At 37.1% G+C, this 26318-nt stretch overlaps 1 protein-coding gene and 1 pseudogene across 2 annotated transcripts in view; both read left to right on the forward strand.

Annotated features, from left to right (window-relative positions):
• The window catches only part of ACAP2 (ArfGAP with coiled-coil, ankyrin repeat and PH domains 2), a 144406-nt gene that overhangs the window by 53030 nt on the left and 65058 nt on the right, over positions 1-26318 (forward strand). For both annotated transcript variants that reach the window (XM_025876382.2, XM_073895254.1), the window contains exons 3-4: positions 1428-1547; positions 2325-2378. In XM_025876382.2, the coding sequence (XP_025732167.1) occupies positions 1428-1547; positions 2325-2378 (174 nt within the window). The remainder of the gene's footprint in view (positions 1-1427; positions 1548-2324; positions 2379-26318) is intronic.
• LOC112834175 (U4 spliceosomal RNA) lies at positions 7715-7840 on the forward strand (annotated as a pseudogene).

Genomic DNA, 26318 nt, shown 5'->3' on the forward strand with positions numbered 1-26318 from the left:
CTCTCCATTTCTTTCCCTGCTTACTGCCTTAATTCAGCCTGTCATGGTATTTGATCTAATCCCCTTATCTTTATTCTTTCTATTTCCCTGTCTTTACTTTTTCTCCTTTTAGGTCATCATTCTAAGATGGAACTCTGGTGAACTCACCAATTAGTGTCTTCACTTGTTTCCTGTTTCCTTTCATACAAAATGTGAACATTTTAGCATCGCACATAAAGGCTTGTCCTGATCTGGCCCTTGCATACATTTTCCAACATCACGCCTTTAATGCCCCACATTTTCACCCTGCACTAAGCTACTTAGTGCCTCTGGTTTGCCCTGCCCAGGTAGGTTCTGGGCCTTACTTAGTACGTGCTCTTCCTAGAGTAGTATCTTCCCATTACTCTTGTCTGATTGGCTAATTTTTGTTGGTCTTCAGGGCTTTTCTTAAGTGTTCTTTACCAGGAATCCTTCCCTGATGCCCATGGTCCTGGTTAGATGTTCTTCCTTTGTTTGATCATGTGTGGTTTTGTCATGCATAGCAGCTGTGTTTGTGCCATACAGAATTTATCTGCTTGTCTACTGGTTAGAATTAGAGCTTCTGAGAGCTGACGTTATGTTTTTAATTTCTGTTCTTCTAGGCCCTAGGGTAACAGTTTTAAATTATACTCTTGAGATCCTTTAGATGTTTTCTAAAGTTGTTTTTTTTTTTGCTCTTTACCCTCTTCTTGGTGCCCCCACCATTACCCACTCAGCATCCTTCCTTTATCCACTGTTTAAAAATATATGTATTCACCCAAGATTTTATTTGTTTAAAGAAAGTGTTCTGTGTTTGAATGAAAGGAGAAAAATAAGGAACAGAAAAGAGAAAGGGGGGGAGGAAAAGAATTATAGAGAAAGAAAGATGAAACAAAGTCTAAATTTTAAGACTAGCACAATGCCTAAAATAGTGGGCATTGGCGAAATATGGTTGATTAATCAATTCAGATGTTTGTGTTCATAGATTGACACTGAAATGCCTAGCATGACTAACCCAACATACCAGTTTACTCCTCTTTCCTCCAACATACCACAGGTTTTGGGGTTTTTTTTAAGTATTTTTTTTAGCATACTGATTGTTCTGCCTGAACTTCCCTGTTCTTTCCTCTAGGAGGTGCTTAATAAATTTTTATGGAGTTATGGAATTGAATTTGACTTGATAAAATTATTTGTTGTTGTTACCATACCGCCTGTGGGTCCTAAAGGGTCAACTTTTTTTGGTACAACTCTCCTATGAATTTACTTTGTAAGTCAGAGTTAAAAAGAGTAATTTCAGTTAGTCTATTTTGGCTTTATTGATGAACAATAATTTATCTTAACTAGGCTAACTCATGTTAGCTGTTGCTAACTCACTTGTACAATAATTTGTGTAATTATTTTCAACCTGATGTAATGTTTTTCTTTTTCAGCTTGTGAAACTTTGTATTGTGATGATTGATACCGGAAAGGCCTTTTGTGTTGCAAATAAACAGTTCATGAATGGGATTCGAGACCTGGCACAGTATTCTAGTAATGATGCTGTAGTTGAGGTTAGTATTATTAAAATTAGTTAATATGATAAGTTCAACAAAATATTAAAGAATTATGCACCCATTTACCATATTAGTAGTTATAGTGGTCCTTAAAGTTAGTAGAAAAGCTATCACCTACTGGTGTTGTATAATCTTGTTTTCTAAGTGTAGTTAGAAGTTGATGGTTGATTTCATTGTGAATATAAGTTTACTTCTGCTAGGTGAGCTGAATCATCTACAAGAGGACCTGAGTAGGGAGAGGAGGACTATCCTTGCTAGTAGGAGCTTATAGGGCAAGCAGAGAGCATTTAAATCTTAAGAATAGTATCTAACTCTATGTATGGGGTTGCATAGGAAAATTCTTGTCAGCTAGCTGTGCTGGGTTAACTTAGACCACTTGCTATACTATGTGGTATTACGATATTTCTTCCATGAGGAATAATAGCTGGTTAGGTAATGGGTGTGCTTTGATGATGAGTTGGTTCATGGATGTCTAAATGGGCACAGTCTTGATACACTCAATTTTACCTTTAGGTTTATATGTGCCATTATTATTTGTTAGCCTACTCCTGTTGATATGACAGTACTAATTCTTTGCCTATCCTACCACATGTACACTGGTCCTCTTTGCAGAGCATGCCCCTGATGCAGTGCCATGAAATCATCCTCGGAAGTAAATGTTATTGTTTACAGTGTAACTAGATGTTTCTGTCAGAAATGCAGAAGTAACATTTTTGTGACCTATTTTCATGGCTCTTAAATGACTTGGTTTTTCTTTTGGTTTCTTTCTCATAGACAAGTTTGACCAAGTTTTCTGACAGTCTTCAAGAAATGATAAATTTTCACACAGTAAGTGTCAGTAAGTAGGTATTAGTATGACCATGTAAATGTGTAGTACTTTCCATGAATGGTGGTATTTTATAAAATTACTTAAGTTGTAATTCAGTAACTTTGATTTGCCAACTGTTTAGTTGGTCGATCTAAAATGTGTGTGTGTGTATGAGAGAGAGACATTTTATTTCTCATTCTAATATAGTGAACTTAATATCAATGAAGTATATACCCATAAAAGTTATTTTTTTTGTTTAAGTTGTGCCTTTGTGAGTTTTTAAGGAATTATTTTAAGAATGAAGAAGTAAAAGCCATTATTCTAAATTTAGCTATTTCTTTTAAGATACACAAATATATCCCCTTTGTCTCTAATCAGTTGCCAGGATTAAAGACTGCTGTATTCCTTGAGCTATTTATATGTGCATTTAAGATTTGAAGACTTTTATTCTAGTTATTCATGAGGGCAAAAGATGCTGTTTTTTTCTGTTTTCCTTTGCTAAGAACGTTTCTCTTTATGATTCTAACCAGTGCAATAAAACCTAAAATCAGAATAAGAAAAAAACCAAAAGATTTAAGGGCTTTTATCCCTCAAGAATGAGGGATAGATACTACTTTTAGAATGTCAGGATATTCCTTTATAAATTTTGTAAAAGTTTACTGAAAATGTAGTAGCTTGTAAATTATAGACTTCTTTTAAAAACAATTTTTATTGATGTATAATCGACATATTAGTTTCATGTGTATAGTGATTCCATGTAACGATTCTATATTTGCCTATATTGCAAAATGATTACCACAGTAAATTTCACTTAACATGTATAAGCACATATAGTTACAAACTTTTTTTCTTGTGATGAGAACTTTCAAGACCCACTCTCCTACCTACTTTCAAATATGCAGTACGGTATTATTATTATTTTTTAGAAGATTTTATTCATTTATTTATTTATTTGAGGGTAGGGGAGGAGCAGAGGGAGAGGCATAGGCAGACTCCGCAGTGAGCTCAGAGCCAGACGTGAGATCATGACCTGAGCTGAAATCAGGAGTCGGCTGCTTAACTGACTAAGCCACCCAGGCGCCCCTGCAGTACAGTATTATTAACTGTAGTCATCATACTGTACAATATGTTCCCACAGCATAGTCACTTTATAACTAGAAATTTACACCTTTTGACCCCCATCACCCCCACCCCTGCCTCAGGCAGCCACCAGACCCGTCTGTTCTCCATATCCTTAAGCTTGTTTTTTTGTTGTTGTTGTTTTAAAAAATTTTACATCTGAGTGCAATCATACAGTATTTATCTTTTTCTCTCTGGCTTATTTCACTTAGCATAATGCCTGTAAGGTCCATCCATTTTGTTGCAAATGGCAGGAGTTCATTAATTTTTATGACTGAGTAGTACTGCATTGTATGTGTATCTGTATATATACACACATCTATATCTTCTTTATCCGTTCATCCAGTGATGGACATGGAGGTTGTTTCCATGTCTTGGCTAGTGTAAATGATGCTGCTATGAACATGGGGGTGCAGATATCTTTTCAAGTTAGTGTTTTCACTTTCTTCCCATAATACCCAGAAGTGGACGTGCTGGATCATACGGTATTCTAATTTTATTTTTTTGAGAAACTTCCATACTGTTTTCATAGTGGCTGCACCAGTTTGCATTGCCACCAATAGTGCAAGAGGGTTCCCCTCTCTCTGTAATCTCATCAACATTTGTTATTTCTTGTCTTTTTTTTTTGTTTTGTTTTGTTTTTTAAAGATTTTATTTATTTGACACACAGACAGAGAGAGCACAAGCAGGGGGAGCAGGAGAGGGAGAGGGAGGGAAAAGCAGACTCCCCGCTGAGCAGGGAGCCCAATATGGGGCTCAATCCCAGGACCCTGGGATCATGACCTGAGACGAAGGCAGACACTTAATGACTGAGCCACCCAGGTGCCCTGTTTTGTTTTGTTTTGTTTTTCCTTGTCCTTTTGATAATAGTCATTCTAACAGGGATGAGGTGGTATCTCATTGCATTTTGATTTACATTTATTTCCCTGATGATTAGTGATGTAGAACATCTCTTCATTTATCAACCATCTGCATGTTTTCTTTGGAAACATATTTATTCTGACCCTCTGCTATTGAGTTGTATGAGGTTTTTTTTAAAATTTAATATTAACCCCTTATCAGATATATGATTTGCAAATATTTTCTGCCATCCGGTAAGTTCCTTTTTTACTTTGTTGTTGGTTTCCTTTGTAGGGCAGAAACTTTTTAGTTTGATGTAGTCCCAGTTGTTTATTTTTGTTTTTGTTACCTTTGTTTCGGTGTTAAATCCAAAAAATCATTGCCAAGACATGTCAAGGAGCTTGCTGTCTGTGTTTTCTTCTAGGAGTTTTATGGGCTCTGGGTCTTCCATTCAAGTCTTTAATCTATTTTGAGTTAATTTTTGTGTTATACACTTTTAATATTTTTAAAAGCTTAAAATATATGACTGTCATATAATTATTTGGTGTTTCAAAATTTATTAGCAGCTGTTTATAACAAGAATATGAGCACTTATATTCTTTAAAGTCTGATTTTTGGTTCTTAGTATATTTGATTTTCTTTTTTGGTCAATAAATTAAGGATAAAATTATCTGATAATATTTATTTTAATTGTACTTCAAATTTTATCTGTACAAAAATTAGCGTGTACAAGTATCTGCTTCAGTTCCTGATTTCAGTTCTTTTGAGTGTATATCCAGGTGTGAAATTACTGCTTCATATGGTACTTCTATACTACTTCCTTCCTGAGGAACCACTAAACTGTTTTTCACAGAACCTGTACCATTTTACATTCCCACCAGCAATATATGCATGTTCCAGTTTTTCACATCCTTGTCAACATTTATTATTTTCCATTTTTTTTTTATCATAGCTATCCTAGGAGGTGTGAAGTAGTGTCACTGTGGTTTGGATTTGCATTTCTCTAATGCTTAATGCAGTTGAGCATGTTTTCATGTGTTTATTGGCATATGATATTGTATATCTTCTGTCATCATTACCATTGTTGCCCATTCAACTCCTTTGACCATTTTTAAATTGGAATTTTTAAAATTGAATTCTTTGTATATTTTGGATATTAAACTCTTATCAGATAAGTGATATATAAATATTTTCTCCCATTCTGTAAGTTGTCTTTTCACTTTCTTGATAATGTTCTTTGATGCACAAAAGTTAATTTTGATGAAATTCAATTTATCTTTTCTTCTGTTGTTTCTGCTTTCGGGGTCATATCCAAAAATCCATTGCCAAATCCCAGATCATGAAGATTTATTCCTTCATTTTCTTCTAAGAGCTTTACGGTTTTAGCTCTGATATTTTGACCAGTTTGTTTTTTTGATGACCTCTTATTAGTTCTCTTTTTGCCTTCTGGCGGATTTAGATGCCAGAATATAGTATGTTTGATTCTTTTTAAATCAAGTGATTGCTTGTATTTAAACTTCTTAAAAAAATGTAATATAGTGAGAATTAATTTTGGGGGGATAAAAGCTATTGATTTGAAATTAATGTAACAGGTTAAATGTTTTCTCCGTGATATCTTTTGTAATAGTCTTGTTTCTGATATTTTCTTTAAATCACTGTAAGTCTTGGGGCGCCTGGGTGGTTCAGTCGGTTAAGTGTCTGCCTTCGACTCAGGTCATGATCTCAGCATCCTGGGATGCTGAGAACCCCACGCTGGGCTCCCTGCTCGGCAGGGAGTCTGCTTCTTCCTCTCCTTCTGCCCATCCCCCTGATCATGATCTCTCTCTCTCTCTCTCCAATAAATAAATAAAATCTTTAAAAAAAAAAATCAGTGTAAATCTTATATTATTGCTTTACATAAGAATACCTTGCTCTTTGTTAAAGTTTTATATGTGAAAAGTTATGGTTAAGATAAACACTTGGTAAATAAATTGTTTAAATGTGTATTGGAAGCTTTCTTCTCAAATCTTACTTCAAAGTATTTTAATAATCACTTTCATTTTTCAGTTTATTGTTTCATATAAAGGGAATAATAGAATTTGCCATGCCTATATGTAAGGGTGTTATGAGGAACACAGTATGTGAAAGTAGACTCTGGAGAGTGATATTCCTTTCTTCATATCAGTTGTATCAGTTGGCATACATTCAGGAAAACAAACCACTTAGGATATTTCTGATAGAAAGATTTTAATACAGTGAATGGGTTACAAAAATGTTAGAAGGTCTGGAGGAATAAAAAAAAAGTTAAGGTGATGCCACCTAGAGATTAGTAAATATGGGAAGTAGCTATTGCCCCTGGGGCTGGAGAAACAAAAGGGAAAGTGGTGTTTCCCAGAGCCCCCAAGTACTGCACTTTTGAGAATACGGCCATTGTTACCTGGCCAGGAAGCCAGGAGCTTGCCTTCTTGTGGCTGCCTCAAGAGTCAAGGAGCCTGTAGTCCCCTTGAAACTGCCTAGATTGGTCACCAGTGCTGCTCAAAGTTGGTGTGGCTCACAGTTGATTACTGATGTCTGTGTCAGAACAGAAGCAGGAAAAACAGTGGCTTCCTCTATGTCTTGCCTCTTAATCTAACATTGGCTTCCACTGGCAGAATCTAACCTCTTTGTATGCAAGGAAGCCTAGGAAATATGTTTTGCAGATTTCTAGTACCTGGCAATATAGAGGAGGAGCCCATGGAAGGGTGATGTAGTGGTGAAAACCAACAATTAACCAGCACAAGAACCATAAAGGCTATAATTTGAAAATATTTTTGGTGGGCATGAGCATTTCTGAGTCTTTTCAAGAGAAATCTAGTTTTCACCTTCACAGGACATAACAGGATGAATCTGGAAGTAGATGGGAGGGTCACGGCAAGGTTGGGCGGATAGCCGTTTTCCAATCTTGGCTTTAATAATAAAAACCAATTGCACTGAGGAAAAAAATATTTTTGGCAGGCAAATTATTGTGCAATTTAATGATTTTTATCCTTAAAACTTCTTATATGACTTTTCTCTTTTCCATATTCTCCATATCCAATATATTAGCAAAATATACCCCAAGTCTATCTAATAGTAGTTTCTCTATCACCTCCAAGTCTAAACTACTACCACCTCTTGTTTAGAATTATAACATAGCCTCCCAACTTGTGTTTCTGCTTCTTTTCTTGCCCTTCTACAGTGAGTTCTGTATACAGCAGCCAGGAAGAACTTTTTTTAATTTAATTTTTGAGAGAGCATGCAAGTGAGTGGGATGGGGGACAGAGGGAGAAGGAAAGAGAGAAGCTTAAGCAGGCTCCACGTTCAGCATGGAGCCCGATGTGGGGCTTGATCTCATGACCCTGAGATCATGACCTTAGCCAAAATTAAGAGTTGGATTCTTAGCTTTGTGCGGTGGCAGTATTGTAGCCAATGAGGTTTATCTGAAGCGCGATTATTGCTAATTGAAAACTTTTCCCAAAGATGTGGTCCATATATACAATGGAATATTACTCAGCCATCAGAAAGGATGAAGACCTACCATTTGCATCGACATGGATGGAACTGGAGGGGATTATGCTAAGTGAAATAAGTCAGGCAGAGAAAGACAATTATATGGTTTCACTCATGTGGAACATAAGGAATAGCAGGGAGGACATTAGGGGAAGGAAGGGAAAACTGAAGGGGGGGAAATCAGCGAGGGGGAGATGAGCCATGAGAGACTCTGGACTCCGGGAAACAATCTGAGGGTTTCAGAGGGGAGGGGGGTGGAGGGATGGGTATTAAGGAGGGCATGTGTTGTAATGAGCATCGGGTATTATATGCAAATAATCATGGGACAGTACATCAAAAACTGATGATGTACTGTATGGTGACTAACATAACATAATAAAAATAATAAATAAAAGGCCAGAGATCCCCTTCCCCCCCAGAAAAAAGGGTCGGATGCTTAACTGACTGAGCCACCCAGGCACCCGGTCAGGAAGAACTGTAAAAATATAAATTAGTTAGCAGCATTCCACTGTTCTAGCTTCCCATCACACTCAGAGTAAAATCCGTTATAACCATGGTCTACCAAGCCCTCTGATAACTCCCTGATCTCATCTCTACTCTCGACTTGGCTGTAGCTACTTGGACTTCGTTGTTCTTTAACATATCAAAGTCGTTCTCATCTTAGGGCTTTTGCACCCGCTGTCTGTTCTGTGCAGAATATTCTTCCTTCATATCTATGTATGGCTGTTTTCCTTACAATATTCCTTCTCTTCCTATGGATCTCCTTCACTTTATTTAGGTCACAGCCTTTCAGAGAAACCTTCCTTGACCACCCTATGGTCACTTTATGTCATTTTACTCTGTTTTTTATATACATACACACACCCACACACACATGTGAGTGCGCCATGCACACACAGATGATGTACAGATATGTGGGTCTGGTTCTTAAATGTATGTATGTACTTAATTTATTGTCTGTTCTAAGTTCCATGACTGCAGGCACTTTGTTGTATTAATCTCTGCTACTACCACCTACAAGATTCTTGGTAGAAAGTAGTTACTCACGGCAGAGTTAAGAAGACCGGGGTTATGAAGTTATTAAAACTCTTAAGTGTTTTTTTTTATAGTCATTAAATGAATAAAAATCTTTTTAAATCCGTAATAGCACACACTAGGTAGATAATTTAAAGCAATGTTTAAAAATTTTCTTTTATTGTTTCTAGCACTTGAAAAACTTCAGGATCTCTGTTTTGACTGTAAAATTTATGTTGCTTTAAAAATAATTTGCAAAATGGGGCGCCTGGGTGGCTGGTTAAGTGTCTGCCTTCAGCTCAGGTCCTGATCTCTCAGGGTCCTGGGATCAAGCTCTGCGTTGGGTTCCCTGCTCAGCTTTTTTTTTTTTTTTTTTTTTTAAAGATTTTGTTTATTTGAGAGAGAGAGAGAGACAGCGAGCGAGGGAACATAAGCAGGGGGAGTGGGAGAGGGAGAAGCAGGCCTACCGCTGAGCAGGGAGCCTGATGTGGGGCTCGATCCCAGCGTGACCTGAGCCGAAGGCAGATGCTTAACTGACCGAGCCACCCTGGTGCCCCAATAAATAAAATCTTAAAAAAAAAAAATTTGCAAACCGACCGATTACTCTTTGTCGGCCTGTCTGCTCAGAGGTCTTAAGGCTCTAGGTTGGTGAGCTTGTGTGTGTTTGTATACGCACTACATATGTATGTATAAATAGAAAACTCTTTGAAACTACACTCAGATGTCCAGTGCCTTTCTAATTTTATTTGCATATTTTTTATAGCATCTCAAATTTTCCTACTAATAGATAAAGTATGAAATTCTAAGACCTTGGTTTATTTTAATATCCTTTCCTTTTATAGTCGCTATGCTGTCTGCTTTACCTGGCCTTTTTGTTTCTCGTTAACAAGTACTTTTAATTTTTCCTAGGAGGAGTGACTTGTGTGTACTTGATTCAGAGTTCTTATATATGAGGCAAAGATTCTTCCTCCATCATAATACTAAATACTTCACTTTAACTAGAATATATCCAGGGATGACACACCTCTTGTTTCATATATTCCTAGTACTTGCATAAGTCTTATCCTGGGGCAGTCATCATTTAATTTTTCTGAGCTTTATGCTCCTCCTCTGTAAAGTGAATGGGCTTTACTAGATGACTTTTAGTTATAAACATTCTAAGGTTACAAAGCATTATTTATTATAAGATTTAATTATGGTCTCAGCCATTTGTTAAAATGTGGGAAAAGCCTAGCTGCATAAAATGCTTTATTTTAGTAGCATTCTCTACAATGAATTTTAATTACATAGCATTACAGGGTGAAGGAGGCTTTATAGGATATGACAAACTGCTTTCCACTGGAATCTGCTCACAGTCTATAGCAGACTTTGTAATACTTAGGTTTTGGGGTATCAATTTGTGTCAGGATAAAAAGCTGGATAGTCAACAGATGTCATTTATGAATAACTTTATGGTTTAAATAAATGTTTGAAATAATAGAGCCATTTGGGTTTTTAGCCAAGTAAGATTAAACATAGATTGGGATTAGATTGTCTTTGGTCATTTAAAAAAATTATTTGGATTCCTTGGTGGTTTATTTCTTCTGTAAAAATGGATATTACTGTTCCGGATTCCTTATGGAATGAGAATTTCCTAGGGTTGCTCTTTAACTCATGTCTTTATAAGATGCCAACTCATGACTTTTCCAGAGCAGGTCATGTGTGCTACGTTCTACTACGTATTGGAGTTGGCTTGAATACTGACTTGTTTTTCTGGAATACAGAGATGTCTATAACTTCACTGATGACTCTAACTTGCTGTTTGTGTAAGGAACTTGGACTATTTATTTGATTATTCTCTTTGCTGAATTAAGCTTTAAGGTTGAATTGATGCATAAATTCTATAAAATGTGTAACCCTTTTTGCTTTTTTTTGTAAGTTTGAGTTTCCATATTGTAGCTGTCTACTCATTCACTCAATAAATGGTTTCATGAAAGTGTCATGTCCTATCGGGTGTTGGTGAAAACGTTTAGATTTTAAAAATGGAATTATGTTAAAGTAATTAATAAATATTTAATAAATAAAAACTTCTTTTTAGGGGCGCCTGGGTGGCTCAGTCGATAGGCACCTGCCCTCAGCTCAGGTCATGATCCTGGGGTTCTGGGATCGAGCCCTGCATAGGGCTCCCTGCTCCGCGGGAAGCCTGCTTCTCCCTCTCCTGCTCCCCCTGCTTGTGTTCCCTCTCTCGCTGTGTCTTTCTCTGTCAAATAAACAATCTTTTTAAAAAATTTTCTTTTTAATAGAATTATGTTAAAATAAAACATAGTATTAGGGAAGATATTACATATTGAATGTATAACACTTCTAAATATTTAACATATATATATATTTTAAAGATTTTATTTATTTATTTGAGAGAGAGCTGATTTTTCAAATTCTTGGTCATTGTCATTGATGAGAATGTTGTCTGCATAAGTAGGCATATTGGTGAAAGGCAGGTGAGTATTTATTGCCCTTTGCTCCTGATTGACAGGAGTTGATTTATTGCCCTTTCTTCCTGATTGATAGGACCTTCTTTATCCCATGTAATTAGAATTTAAGTAATTCTGTCTCTTTAAGTTGTGCTTTAAAGGAGCAATCATTCATTAAGTTGAAGTGCTCTCTTTTTTTCTTTCATTGACATGTGTAATGCTTAAATTTTCCTGGATAAACTGAATAGATTTTGAATAAAGTAATGATGAACCTTTTTTGCAGGTATACACAGAAGTTGGTCTACCTACTTTTTTCTTCCTTTAACCCTTAATTAACTTTTAATAATTCTCTTTGTGGATGTAGATTATAGCAGACACCCTAGTGATTCATTCTCAGCCTCTCCTTTCCAACACTCTGAATCCACACAGTTTGTCAGTGTATGTTAATTGTCAGAAATATCAAGGATTGCTTGAAATAAGTTCATCAGATTGCAGAATGCTGCTTAAGCCATATTTTAATGTCAATAACTAGCATTAACCACACCTGTAAGTTGAGATTTATTCCTCCTAAACTTTTTGAATTCTACTTTTAACTTACAAACTTAGGCACAGTTTTTTTGACAGCCAGTACATTTTGTTTGAAACAGCAGAGAGTGATAGTCTCATATCCTTTCTTTACCAAAAAGCTAAAAATGGATGAACCAAAGGTTTTGAATACTTTGTTTAGATCCATACATTATTTTGATAACATTTAATTTGGAATTTATGTCTACATTCAAACTTTTACTTTGAGAGATCCTTTGTGAAATAATGTGTTACTAGATCTTCAGAGTTTTCCAAATGAATTTTTAGCACAAACTTACATCTTGCTGTCATTATGACAGCGCTATCGGTATGCAACATTAGAATGTCTCCATAATATAATCTTTTTTGTTTTAAATTTTTTTTCTAGCATTTTGAGTATTTCATCCCTAGGAGTTTGTTTTGGTACTTTGCAAAAACAATTGATGGCTTTGCAAGATAATCTTCTATTCAGACGTTTCAACCATTGCTGTTAACTTGAGCACAGTTCTTAACATGTAGAATCATCACTCAGCAATAAACACTTTTGATAAAGTTTTCTTCTGGATTAGTGACTGTTATTGTGTTTATTTGGCATGCTGTCAAATGATGTTTGTTCTGTTTGTTCTGTTCTGTTACTCATATGTGGTACCTTTTTGATTTCCTTTGCCTGTTTGGAAATTTTGAAGTTTTGACATTCTCCTTGCAAGCTAACATACTGTGCAATTTTGCAATTGTATGAGGCATTCTGGCTCTAGCTCCTAATTGGGTCGTCTTGTAACTACCTCCTTTTTTTTTTCTTTGTAACTAGTTTCTTAATTTGATATTGTTGTGACTAATCTCATAAAAGAACTTTGTTTCTTTTTTTTGTGTTTGCAGAAGTTTAGAGTACAAATCTTTCTGTATGAAATGGATGTTTTGTGTTGAAGTCCTGTATGGTTTGCTTCTACCATTGATTCATTTAATAACTTTGATAAAAAAGATAGGTCAAAGAAGAGAATTTGGACTATTGTGTTTGTATTCTGAATGTAATCACTTTTCACCACTATTTATTGAAAAATTTGTCCATTATGGGAAAACAATCAGTAAAAAATCTAAGTATGAAAATGAAACAATATATGTCTTTAAGTTTCAGAAATTGATATGTGTGTATGTTTTTCTGCATTCTTAAAATGTTTTAAAATTGTTGAAAGATAATATAATGAACATTTAATATAAAAATAGGAAATACTAATTTAGTTAATGCAATAAATGTTACTCTCATGTATGATCAGAAAATCAAATTTTCAAAGTGTTTTAAAATCTGCAAATGCCTACAATACCATTTAAATGATTATGTGCATTTGTTTATTTCAAGTTTTTTATTTAAATTCCAGTTAGTTAGCATATAGTGTTATATTAGTTTCAGGAGTGGAATTTAGTGATTCATCACTTACATCTAGCACTCAGTGCTCATCACAACAGATTATGTGCATTCATCTTCAGAAATGTTTTTTAATAATTAAAAATAAAACAATGAAATTTCATCAAGAGTCAGAGTTTGGCTAATTAACATCAAAAGCCAATAATAAATATCAAGAAGTAATAGTCAAAAAAATAATTGATTGTATTCTTTTTTTTTTTTTTGATGTAGTTTTCCATGATTCATTGTTTGCATATAACACCCAGTGCTCCATTCAATATGTGCCCTCCTTAATACACATCACCGGGCTAACCCATCCCCCCAGACCCCTCCCCTCTAAAACCCTCAGTTTGTTTCTCAGAGTCCATAGTCTTTCATGGTTCATCTCCCCCTCCAATTTGCCCCCCTTCATTTTTCCCTTCCTACTATCTTTTTTTTTTTAACATATAATGTATTATTTGTTTCAGAGGTACAGGTCTGTGATTCATCAGTCTTACACAATTCACAGCGCTCACCATAGCACATACCCACCCCAATGTCTATCACCCAGCCACCCCATCCCTCCCATCCCCCACCACTCCAGCAGCCATCAGTTTATTTCCTGAGATTAAGAATTCCTCGTATCAGTGAGATCATATGATTCTTGTCTTTCTCTGATTGACTTATTTCACTTAGCATAATACCCTCTAGTTCCATCCACGTCGTTGCAAATGGCAAGATTTTGTGTTTTTTTTGATGGCTGCATAATATTCCAGTGTGTGTGTGTGTGTGTGTGTGTGTGTGTGTGTGTGTATGTATGTATACACACCGCATCTTCTTTATCCATTCATCTGTTGATGGACATCTTGGCTCTTTCCATAGTTTGGCTATTGTGGACAGCGCTGCTGTAAGCATTGGGGTGCACGTACCCCTTCGGATCCCTACATTTGTATCTTTGGGGTAAATACCCAGTAGTGCAATTGCTGGATCGTATGGTAGCTCTATTTTCAACTGCTTGAGGAACCTCCATACTGTTTTCCAGAGGGGTTGCACCAGCTTGCATTCCCACCAACAGCGTAGGAGGGTTCCCCTTTCTCCGCATCCCCGCCAACATCTGTCGTTTCCTCACTTGTTAATTTTAGCCATTCTGACGGGTGTGAGGTGGTATCTCATTGAGGTTTTGATTTGGATTTCCCTGATGCCAAGTGATGTTGAGCACTTTTTTATGTGTCTGTTGGCCATTTGGATGTCTTCTTTGGAGAAATGTCTGTTCATGTCTTCTGCCCATTTCCTGATTGGATTATTTGTTCTTTGGGTGTTGAGTTTGATAAGTTCTTTATAGATTTTGGATACTAGTCCTTTATCTGATATGTATTTGCAAATATCTTCTCCCATTCTGTTGGTTGTCTTTTGATTTTGTTGACTGTTTCCTTTGCTGTGCAAAAGCTTTTTATCTTGATGAAGTCCCAGTAGTTCATTTTTGCCCTTGCTTCCCTTGCCTTTGGTGATGTTTTAGGAAGAAGTTGCTGCCTGTGTTCTCCTCCTCCCCAAATCGATTGTATTCTAATAGAAATACCTCATAACAAATGATGATGCTAAGGAAACAATTATATATACCTTATAAGTAGAAATGTGAAAAATAAAAACACATTAATAGCAAAAATTTGTGAAAATAAGAGCCAAAGAAAGATGAAATATTTAACAGTGGGTACAAAGCCAAGAAGTGATGACAAAGAAATTATGCCTAAAATAGTTTTGGATGATTCAAATGGTAACACCAGGGGGAAAGTTACATAGTTTTGTTAAAGTAATAATTATTGCATTTGAATACTTTACAGAGCAAGTCAGACAAATAATATTAGAATATAATTTTAGCAAAAATACAATTTTAGCAGTTGGTAATTTCTGAATGGTTGTACCAAATAGTTTACAACTTCTCAAATCACTATGAAAACTTATAAACACTGGGGTACCTGGGTGGCTTAGTCTAAGCATCTGACTCTTGATTTCAGTTTAGATCATGATCTCACAGTTGTGAGATTCAGCCCAGTGTTGGGCTCTGTGCTGAGCATGGAGCCTGCTTAAGATCTCTCTCTCCCTGTCTCTCCCCGCTCCCTCTCTTAAAAAAAAAAAACACCCCCCAAAAACCCTTATAAACACTAATATCTTATGTAAGACTGTTGACATTTTTGTCTGGCTGTTTAACAACCACCCCAAAATTTAGTGACTTAAAACAACTACTGTCATGTGTTTAGGTAGGGCTTGGAGGGGGGCAGCTTGTCTCTATGTCAGTTGGTGTTGGCTGAGTGGTTTGTGTGTGGCTGGAGGATCCAGCATGTCTGGTGCCTTATCTGGAGTGGCTGGAATGGCTGGGATTGGCCAGGCTCTTCCTGCCCTTTGGAGTCTTTCCTTCTCGAGGGCTTTTCTCTTATAATGTGATCTATCTCCAGCAGGGTAGTCAGACTTCTTAATGTGATAACTAGCTTTTCTTCAGGCTTAGGCCTGGAAATCACACCATCATTTCTGCTACATTCTTTCGGTCAAAGCAAGATACAGGACTACCCCAAATTCAGTGTAAAGGGAAATAAACTCTACCTTTTGGTGGGAGAGTACCATGCACATGGAGGGATGAGAAGAATTGTTGGTGGCCATCTATATATATACAGTCTACTGTATCTTTCAGCACACCAGTAGTGCGTGCCATTGACCCAAGTGTTTGGAACCTTTACAGTAGAAAATTTGTCCCCATCCCCAGAGATTTTGACTTATGTCATCTGGAGTATAGCATCAGAATTTTAAAAATTTCTCTAGGTGATTCTGACATGTAGTAGTTTGAGTACCACTACTTTAAATCAGTGATTCTCAAATTGTGATCCATGGACTAACAGCATCAGCATCACCTGGGGACTTGTTAGAACTTGAGCTTCTCAGAGTTCACCCAGATCTACTGAATCTGCATTCTGAGGCTGGGAGCCAGCCATCTGTGTTTGAACAAGCCTTCTAGGCAATTCTGAGGTACTATAAAGTTTGAGAACCGCTGTTCTAGAGCAGGGGTTGGCAGACTTTGGTTTGAAGGTCAGATCTAGCCCATCACCCCCCTTTTGCATATAAAGTTTCACTGGAACACATTCGTTTCTGTATTGTCTGTGGCTACTACAAAGAGAGTAGTTGTCACAAAGACCACATGACCCGCAAGCCTAAAATACTGTCTAGTCTTTTACAGAAAAATGTGCTGACCTCTGCTCTAAAGGACTCCTTTATTTTTGTCCACTTCTAGGGACTATATCTGACATGACACCCACTGAAGAGAGACCTTTTTTCTGCTTTAGTGAAAGTGATTTAAAGACTAGTTACCTTGATGAATTTTTCTCAGTGGAGTGGTAGTGGATGAACCAAAGCTGCAACCCAGACTAACTAAAATCAGAATCTCTGGAAGTAGGAACCAGGCATCAGTAATTTTCAAAGGTCCCCAGGTCATTCCAGTGTGCAGCCTCGTTTGAAATAGTATATTGCTTCCCGCAAACAAACTACTTGGAAATCTTTGTAAATGCAGACTGATTCTGTAAGTTTGGAGTGGTTTTGGAAATTCTTCTTTTCTAACAAGCAACCAGGTGATATGCATAATGCTGGTTTACACCTGGGGACCTTTAAATATACTGACTCCTGAGTCTCACCAGTGTTTCTGATTATCAGGGTATTTAAAAGTTCCCCAGGTTATTCTAATGTACAACCAATTTAAGAACCCCTGGGTTAGAGCAGTTTGTCTCAATCTTTAAGTAATAGAATCACTTAGCAAACTTAATAAAAATACAGAGGTATTCTTTTTTCTTTTTTTTGAGAGAGAGAGAGAGCGAGCGAGCATGTTTGCATGTGCAAGCGGGGTGGAGGGTGGGGAGGGAGGGCAGAGGGAGAGGGAGAGAATCTTAAACAGACAGCGTTAGGCATGGAGCTGGAGGTGGGGCTCAATTCCCCTGTCTGAGATCATGACCTGAGCTGACATCAGGAGTAGGATGCTTAACTGACTGAGCCACCCAGGCGCCCCGGGGATTCTATCTTTCTTCAACAAGTTTGGACCTTGGTATTTTCTGTTAGCTTTCCCCATGATAAGCTAGCAAAGAATCACTGCTGTAGAGGAATGAAGGGAGAAAGAAGAATTTAGAGAACTGGATAGGTTAGGACAAGCAGAGAATGTAGAAAAAGAGGAACAAATGATAAACAATCATTTGCATATTGGGACCTGTTCCTGATGATAGCAGAGACCACTTGATTTATTATTGGCCTATTTACAAGTCTAGTGAGATTAATGAAAAGATTCAGTGACTGGTGGCCCAGTCAGTTAAGCGTCCGACTCTTGATTTTGGCTCAGGGTCGTGGGATCGAGCCAGGGGTCGGGCTCCACATTGAGCAGGGAGTCTACCTGAGACTCTCTCCCTCTCCCTCTGCTCCTCCCCTCTGCTCACTCACACTCTTTCTCTCCAATAAATAAATAAAATAAATCTTACACAAAAAAAGATTCAGTGAGTCCACAGCCGTAGCTCTGTATTCTTCTATAGATTTTGGAACGCACAGGGATGATTTTGTCCTGTAGAATTATAGAAGAGAGTGCTGTGGTGGTTGAATAAAATTTAAATGGAAGACAAAGACTTTACAAAATTTATACTTTGAACCAATGGGACCTAAATGGTAAGAACTGGAAACTTTCAGTGCCAACTATGGTTGTGTAACCTGTCTTCTTCTAACCTTCCTAGAATACTCTGCCATGTGTAAAGTGCATCTCAGCTTTCATCCTTTCCTGAAAGCAGGTGAGATAGTGTTGCTTTAACCAGGTCCAGACATGAATGGGAAATAAACCTGAGTGTAAGCCATTGGTTTTAAAGATTGATTGATTGATTTTAGAGGGAGAGTGACAGAGGGTGAGTGGGGAGGCCAGAGGGAGGGGGGAGAGAGAATCCTCGAGCAGACTCCCCACTGAGTGTGGAGCCTAAGGCGGGGCTCAGTCCCACAATCTTGAGATCATGATCTGAGCTGAAATCAAGAGTCTGCTGCTTAAGTGACTGAGCCATCCAGACACCCAAAGCGATTGGTTTTAAACTGCTATATATTATCTATGCATTCAAGTTAGATCCTTTTATAATTAGCAGATAGGTCAAATGATACATTGTTGGTTATTTGTTACATATATATATGTCGCTAAGAATAATACTGTTAATGTTCAGAAATGGAAATGAACCTTAGCTTTTGTGTGGTAGCTTCCCTCACCCTCACAATGTCTCATTGTGGCTTTATTATACCATTCCAGGCTTTGTGGTATAGAAACAAAAGACAAGACCCGAGATGTACTCAGTTCTGAGGATAAGACAATTTTTTTGGTCTAAAACCTAAGTGAAGTTTTTGGGTGATCACTGAACACTTTGCATAAGATCTGGATCAGAATCCCCAATTAGTGAAGATAGAACACAACACAAGGAAAATGGGGAAATCAGATAAAGGGCAAAAACTTAGGAAAGAGTCTTACAAAGTTCATTTGGTACCTGGCTTCCAGGAACATTGACAAGGCTACTTTTATTTCAGCCTCTGATTCTTTCAAGGCTTATAGAGCTTTTTACTTTTAGCATATGAAAAGGAATGCTGTGAATTCTGCCTCAGGCCAAGTATAGATTAGTGATTTAAGAAATGGGACTGAGGCAACTCTGAAGCAGTTTGCACAGGAAACAGCAGTAGTTAGCTGGTAGGTTGTCCGGGTAGCATGCAGTTGGCAGGTAGGAGACAGACAGCTCTTTACTCAGTTACTTTTGCATTAACGACATACTTCTCACTGTGATGGAGGTGTTGAAAATATGTTGCCTAGATAATTGGCAGTTTCCTAAAATACTTCTTATCCATTCAAATGTATATAAAATTTAGGTAATGCTGTATCTTGGAGGATGTAGATAGTAATGATTTTATAGTTTTAAAACAATGACAATGCTACACAGGAAAACATTGTGTTTTTTTCCTTTGGAATATATTGATTTTTTTAAACAGCGTAACTGAGGAATAATATAGCCAGCTTATTAAAGTGTACAATTTTGGAAATGTTGAGATATGTAAACCTCCATGTAAACTGTCACCTGAGTGAATATAGTAACAGTCACACCCCAAAAGTTTTCCTATGCCACTTTATAATTGTTTGCTGCCTCCTCATTTCTAGTCATTCACTGATCTGCTCTCTATCATTGATTAGTTTGGATTTTCTATACTTACTTGTAAATAGAATCAGTGTAATTATTTTGAGACTCAATAGTGTTGTGCTTATCAATAATTCATTCCCTTTTTATTGCTTAATACTGTTAAACTGTATGGATATGCCATGATTTATCCATTCACCTGTTGACGGATGTCTTAGTTATCTATTGCTGTATAGTGGATTACCCCAAAATAGAGTGGCTTAAAACAATCAACATTTATTATCATGGTTTCTGGGCCAGGAATTTTTAAAGAGACATGGCTGGTTTGCTCTGGCTCAGTCTTCTATGAGATTACTGTTAAGGTGTTGGCTGGGCCACAGTCACTTGAAAGTTTTATGGGGCTGGAGGATCCAGTTCCAAGATAGGGCCATGTACATGGCTGTTGGATCCAGGCAGGCCTCAGTTCCTCCCAAGCAGCATCCTCCTTGGGCTGCTTGAGTGTCCTTACTACATAGAATGTGGTTACTCCCTAAACAAGCTATCCAAGAGCAAGGGCAAAGAGAAAGCTGCAATACTTTTCATGACTTAGTTTTAGAAGACACACATTTTCACTTCCTCCATAGTACCATTTATTAGAAGTAAGGCACTGTGGGCGCCTGGGTGGCTCAGTTGGTTGGGCAGCTGCCTTCGGCTCAGGTCATGATCCTGGAGTCCCGGGATCCAGTCCCACATCGGGCTCCCTGCTCAGCAGGGAGTCTGCTTCTCCCTCTGACCCTCTTCCCTCTTGTGCTCTCTATCTCTCATTCTCTCAAATAAATAAATAAAAATCTTTAAAAAAAAAAAAAAAGTAAGGCACTGTAACCAGCTTATTCTCAAGGTAAGAAGCATCAGACTCCACTTTTGAAGGGAGGAATGTTAAAGAATTTGTGGACATATTTTAAAGTTGTTTGAGTTGTTTCTGGGTTTTGGCTATTATAAATAAAGCTGCTTATAAAAATATATGTAAAAGTTTATATACGTATATGCATTTATTTCTTTCGTGTAAATAGGAGTAGAATGGCTAATTTATAAGGTAGGATTATGTTTAACTTTTTACAAAACTATTTGTATAGTGAAGGCTACAAAACATTGGTAAGAAAAATTAAGGGAAGAGAAAATAACTTGTTTATAATAATAATATTCTTTCCTATGTTAAATTTTAAAAAAATTTTAACTTCTTCAAAGAAATTAAAGAAAACCTCCCAGAATTTGGAAATTGTTTCCCAAAGTTGACTATATATTTTATAGCAGCCATGTATGAGAGTTCTAGTTGCTTCAATCAACACACTTGGTATGGTCACTCTTTTTAAATTTATCATGGTTTTAATTTGCATTTTCTTGATAACTAGAGATGCTGAGCATCTTTTTGTGTGTGTTTATTTTCCATTAATGTATCTTCTTGATGAAATGTCAGATCTTTTGCCCATTAAAAATTTTTGGATTTTTAAAATCTTATTTAGTTGTAAGAGTTCTTTCTGTATTCCAGATATGTTTTTTGTCAGATAAATGTTTTGCAGCTATTTTCTTCCAGGCTTTGGCTTGTCTTTTTCACTTTTATAACCATATCTTTTGAAGAGCAGTAGTTTTAATTTTAATTGTCAATTTATTGATTGTTTTCTTTTATAGTTTTCTTTTTGTGTTTTACCAAGAAATGTTTGCCAGTTTATTCTGTGTTTAGATTTGTGATCCATTCTGAGTTAAATTTTCTGTATGTTTGCATGGTAAGGATCAAGGTTTATTTTTTTTCAGCATATGGCTCTTCAGTTGTTTGTTCTGATACCATTTGCTCAAAAACTTTTGCTTTCCCATTTTGGCAACTTTTGGAAGGCAGCTGTGCTCACCAGTATACCACCAGCGCCACACTGTCTAAAAAAACATGTGGGTCATTTTTGGGCTCTATTTTGTTTCACTGATCTTTTTGCTTATCTTTATTCTAATAGCACAATAGCCTTGATTACTGTAGCTTTTGTAGTAAGCCTTAAAGTCAGGTAGTGTAGCTATTCCAGCTTTGTTCCTTTTTTTCAAAATTGGCTTGGCTATTGCTAGGTCTTTTACATTTTCACATAAATTTTTGAATCAGATTTCCAGCTTCTACAGAAAATCTTACTGGGATTTAGAGTGGGATTGCATTGAAGGTATAGATCAGTTTGGTGAGAATTGACATCATACTAATATTGAGTCTTCGAATCCATGAACACAGTATATCTCTCCATGAACACAGTTATCTCTCCATTTATTTAAGTTTAATTTCTCTTGGTAATGTTTTGTAGTCTTCACTGTACAAGTCTTACATATCTTTTGTCAACTGTATCCCTAAGCATTTCCTATTTTTTTTTAAGATTTTATTTATTTATTTGACAGCACAAGCAAGGGGAGCAGCAGAGGGAGAGGGAGAAGCAGCAGGCTCTCCGCTGACCAAGGAGCCTGATGTGGGGCTTGATCCCAGGACCCTGGGATCATGACCTGAGCCCAAGGCAGATGCTTAACCGCTGAGCTATCCAGGCGCCCCAGCATTTCCTATATTTTGATGCTACTGTAAAGTTCGGTTTCTAATTAGTTGTCGCTGGTATATAGAAATAGCATTGAATTATGTATATTGACTTTGTTCCTGTGGCCCTGCTAAGTACACTTATTAGTTCTAGTAGACTTTTCTGTAAATTCCATAGTATTATCTATATAGCCAATCATATCACCTATGGATAAAGATTGTTTTATATTCTTCCTTTCTAATATTTTCCCCTTTTTTCATTTTTCTTGCTTGATTGCATTGCTAGGATTTCTAGTACAGTGTTGAATAGAAGTGATGAGAGCAGACAGTCTTGCCTTGTTCTTGATCATTGCCATTAAGAAGACTTTCACCACAAAAAAAAAAAAAAAGAAGGCTTTCACCACTGAATATGTTAGCTGTAGGTTTTTCATATGTGCCTTTTATTAGTTTGAGGAAGTCCCCTTCTATTCCTGGGTTCCTGAGAATTTTTATCAGGAATGGATGTTGGATTTGGTCGAATGCTTTTTTGTATAGTTTTTCTCTTTTAGTTTGTTAACATGGTAAATTATAGTCATTGATTTTTGAATGTTAAATCAATCTTGCAATCCCAGAATAAGTCCTAATTACTTATGATATATTGTCCTTTTTATATGTTGTTATTATATATCATTGTCACGTATTAAGAATTTTTGCATGCATGTTCATGAGGGATGTTGAGGGTTCCCTTGTTTCTACATCCTCACCAACACTTGTTCTTGTCTTTTTGATACTGGCCATTCTGACTTGTGTGAGGTGATAGCTCCTTATGGTTTTGATTTGCATTTCCTTGATGATGAGTGATGTTGAGCATCTTTTCATGTGTTTGTTGGCCATCTGTATATTTTCTTTGAAAAAATATCTGTGCGGGTCCTCTGCCAGTTTTTAAACCAGATTGTTTCTTTTGTGTATGAGTTATTTTTTTTTTAAGATTTTATTTATTTGTTTTTTTAAAATTTTTTATTGTTAATCACCATACATTACATCATTAGTTTTTGATGTAGTGTTCCATGATTCATTGTTTGTGCATAACACCCAGTGCTCCACACAGAATGTGCCCTCTTTAATACCCATCACCAGGCTAACCCATCCCCCCACACTCCTTCCCTCTAGAACCCTCAGTTTGTTTTTCAGAGTCCATCGTCTCTCATGGTTCGTCTCCCCCTCTGATTTACTCCCCTTCATTCTTCCCCTCCTGCTATCTTCTTCTTTTTCTTTTTTCTTAACATATGTTGCATTGTTTCAGAAGTACAGATCTGTGATTCAACAGTCTTGCACAATTCACAACGCTCACCATAGCACATACCTACCCAATGTCTATCACCCAGCCACCCCCATCCCTCCCACCCCCCACCACTCCAGCAACACTCAGTTTGTTTCTTGAGATTAAGAATTCCTCATATCAGTGAGGTCATATGATACATGTCTTTCTCTGATTGACTTATTTCATTCAGCATAACACCCTCCAGTTCCATCCACGTCATTGCAAATGGCAAGATCTCATTCCTTTTGATGGCTGCATAATATCCCATTTTGTATATATACCACATCTTCTTTATCCATTCATCTGTCGATGGACATCTTGTCTCTTTCCACAGTTTGGGTATTGTGGACATTGCTGCTATAAACATTGGGGTGCACGTACCCCTTCGGATCCCTACATTTATATCTTTGTGGTAAATACCCAGTAGTGCAATTGCTGGATCATATGGTAGCTCTATTTTCAACTGCTTGAGGAACCTCCATACTGTTTTCCAGAGGGGTTGCACCAGCTTGCATTCCCACCAACAGCGTAGGAGGGTTCCCCTTTCTCCGCATCCCCGCCAACATCTGTCGTTTCCTGACTTGTTAATTTTCGCCATTCTGACTGGTGTGAGGTGGTATCTCATGGAGGTTTTGATTTGGATTTCCCTGATGCCGAGCGATGTTGAGCACTTTTTCATGTGTCTGTTGGCCATTTGGATGTCTTCTTTGGAGAAATGTCTGTTCATGTCTTCTGCCCATTTCCTGATTGGATTATTTGTTCTTTGGGTGTTGAGTTTGATAAGTTCTTTATAGATTTTGGATACTAGCCCTTTATCTCATATGTCATTTGCAAATATTTTCTCCCATTCTGTCGGTTGTCTTTTGGTTTTGTGGACTGTTTCTTTTGCTGTGCAAAAGCTTTTTATCTTGATGAAATCCCAATAGTTCATTTTTGCCCTGGCTTCCCGTGCCTTTGGCGATGTTTCTAGGAAGAAGTTGCTGCGGCTAAGGTCGAAAAGGTTGCTACCTGTGATCTCCTTTAGGATTTGGATGGACTCCTGTCTCACGAGTAGGTCTTTCAACCATTTGGAGTCTATTCTTGTGTGTGGTGTAAGGAAATGGTCCAGTTTCATTCTTCTGCATGTGGCTGTCCAATTTTCCCAACACCATTTGTTGAAGAGACTGTCTTTTTTCCATTGGACATTCTTTCCTGCTTTGTCAAAGATGAGTTGACCATAGAATTGAGGGTCCATTTCTGGACTCTATATTCTGTTCCATTGATCTATGTGTCTGTTTTGGTGCCAGTACCATACTGTCTTGATGATGACAGCTTTGTAATAGAGCTGCAAGTCTGGAATTGTGATGCCACCAGCTTTGCTTTTCTTTTTCAATATTCCTCTGGCTATTTGGGGTCTCTTCTGGTTCCATACAAATTTTAGGATTATTTGTTCCATTTCTTTGAAAAAAGTGGATGGTATTTTGATGGGGATTGCATTGAATGTGTAGACTCCTCTAGGTAGCATTGACATCTTCACAATGTTTGTTCTTCCAATCCATGAGCATGGAACGTTTTTCCATTTCTTTGTGTCTTCCTCAATTTCTTTCATGAGTATTTTATAGTTTTCTGAGTACAGATCCTTTGCCTCTTTGGTTAAATTTATTCCTAGGTATCTTATGGTTTTGGGTGCAATTGTAAATGGGATCGACTCCTTGATTTGTCTCTCTTCTGTCTTGTTTTTGGTGTATAGGAATGCCACTGATTTCTGTGCATTGATTTTATATCCTGCTACTTTACTGAACTCCTGTATGAGTTCTAGCAGTTTTAGGGTGGAGTCTTTTGGGTTTTCCACATACAGTATCATATCATCTGCAAAGAGTGAGAGTTTGACTTCCTCCTTGCCGATTTGGATGCCTTTGATTTCTTTTTGTTTTCTGATTGCTGTGGCTAAGACTTCTAATACTATGTTGAATAGCAGTGGTGATAGTGGACATCCCTGCCGCGTTCCTGACCTTAGGAGAAAAGTTCTCAGATTTTCCCCATTGAGAATGATATTCGCTGTAGGTTTTTCATAGATGGCTTTTATGATATTGAGGTATGTAGCCTCTATCCCTATACTCTGAAGAGTTTTGATCAAGAAAGGATGCTATACTTTGTCAAATGCTTTTTCTGCATCTATTGAGAGGATCATATGATTCTTGTTCTTTCTTTTGTTAATGTAAAGTATCACGTTGATTGATCTGCAGATGTCGAACCAACCTTGCAGCCCAGGGATAAATCCCACTTGGTCGTGGTGAATAATCCTTTTAATGTACTGTTGGACCCTGTTGGCTAGTATTTTGGTGAGAATTTTTGCATCCATGTTCATCAAGGATATTGGTCTGTCATTCTTTTTGATGGGGTCTTTGGTTTAGGGATCAAGGTAGTGGTGGCCTCATAGAATGAGTTTGGAAGTTTTCTTTCCATTTCTATTTTTTGGAACAGTTTCAGGAGAATAGGTATTAATTCTTCTTTAAATGTCTGATAGAATTCCCTTGGGAAGCCATCTGGCCCTGGGCTTTTGTTTGTTGGGAGATTTTTGATGACTGCTTCAATTTCCTTAGTGGTTATAGGTCTGTTCAGGTTTTCTGTTTCTTCCTGATTCAATTTTGGTAGTTGATACATCTCTAGGAATGCATCCATTTCTTCCAGGTTACCTAATTTGCTGGCATAGAGTTGCTCATAATATGTTCTTATAATTGTTTGTATTTCTTTGGTGTTGGTTGTGATCTCTCCTCTTTCATTCATGATTTTGTTGATTTGGGTCATTTCTCTTTTCTTTTTGATAAGTCTGGCCAGGGGTTTGTCAATCTTGTTAATTCTTTCAAAGAACCAGCTCCTGGTTTCGTTGATCTGTTCTACTGTTCTTTTGGTTTCTATTTCATTGATTTTTGCTCTGATCTTTATGATTTCTCTTCTCCTGCTGGGTTTAGGCTTTATTTGCTGTTCTTTCTCCAGCTCCTTTAGGTGTAGGGTTAGGTTGTGTATTTGAGACCTTTCTTGTTTCTTGAGAAAGGCTTGTGTTGCTATATACTTTCCTCTCAGGACTGCCTTTGCTGTATCCCAAAGATTTTGA

This window comes from Callorhinus ursinus, unplaced genomic scaffold (assembly GCF_003265705.2).
Source record: "Callorhinus ursinus isolate GAN/ISIS: 27379988/994484 unplaced genomic scaffold, GSC_fseal_2.0 scaffold1, whole genome shotgun sequence".
Lineage (NCBI taxonomy): Eukaryota > Metazoa > Chordata > Mammalia > Carnivora > Otariidae > Callorhinus > Callorhinus ursinus.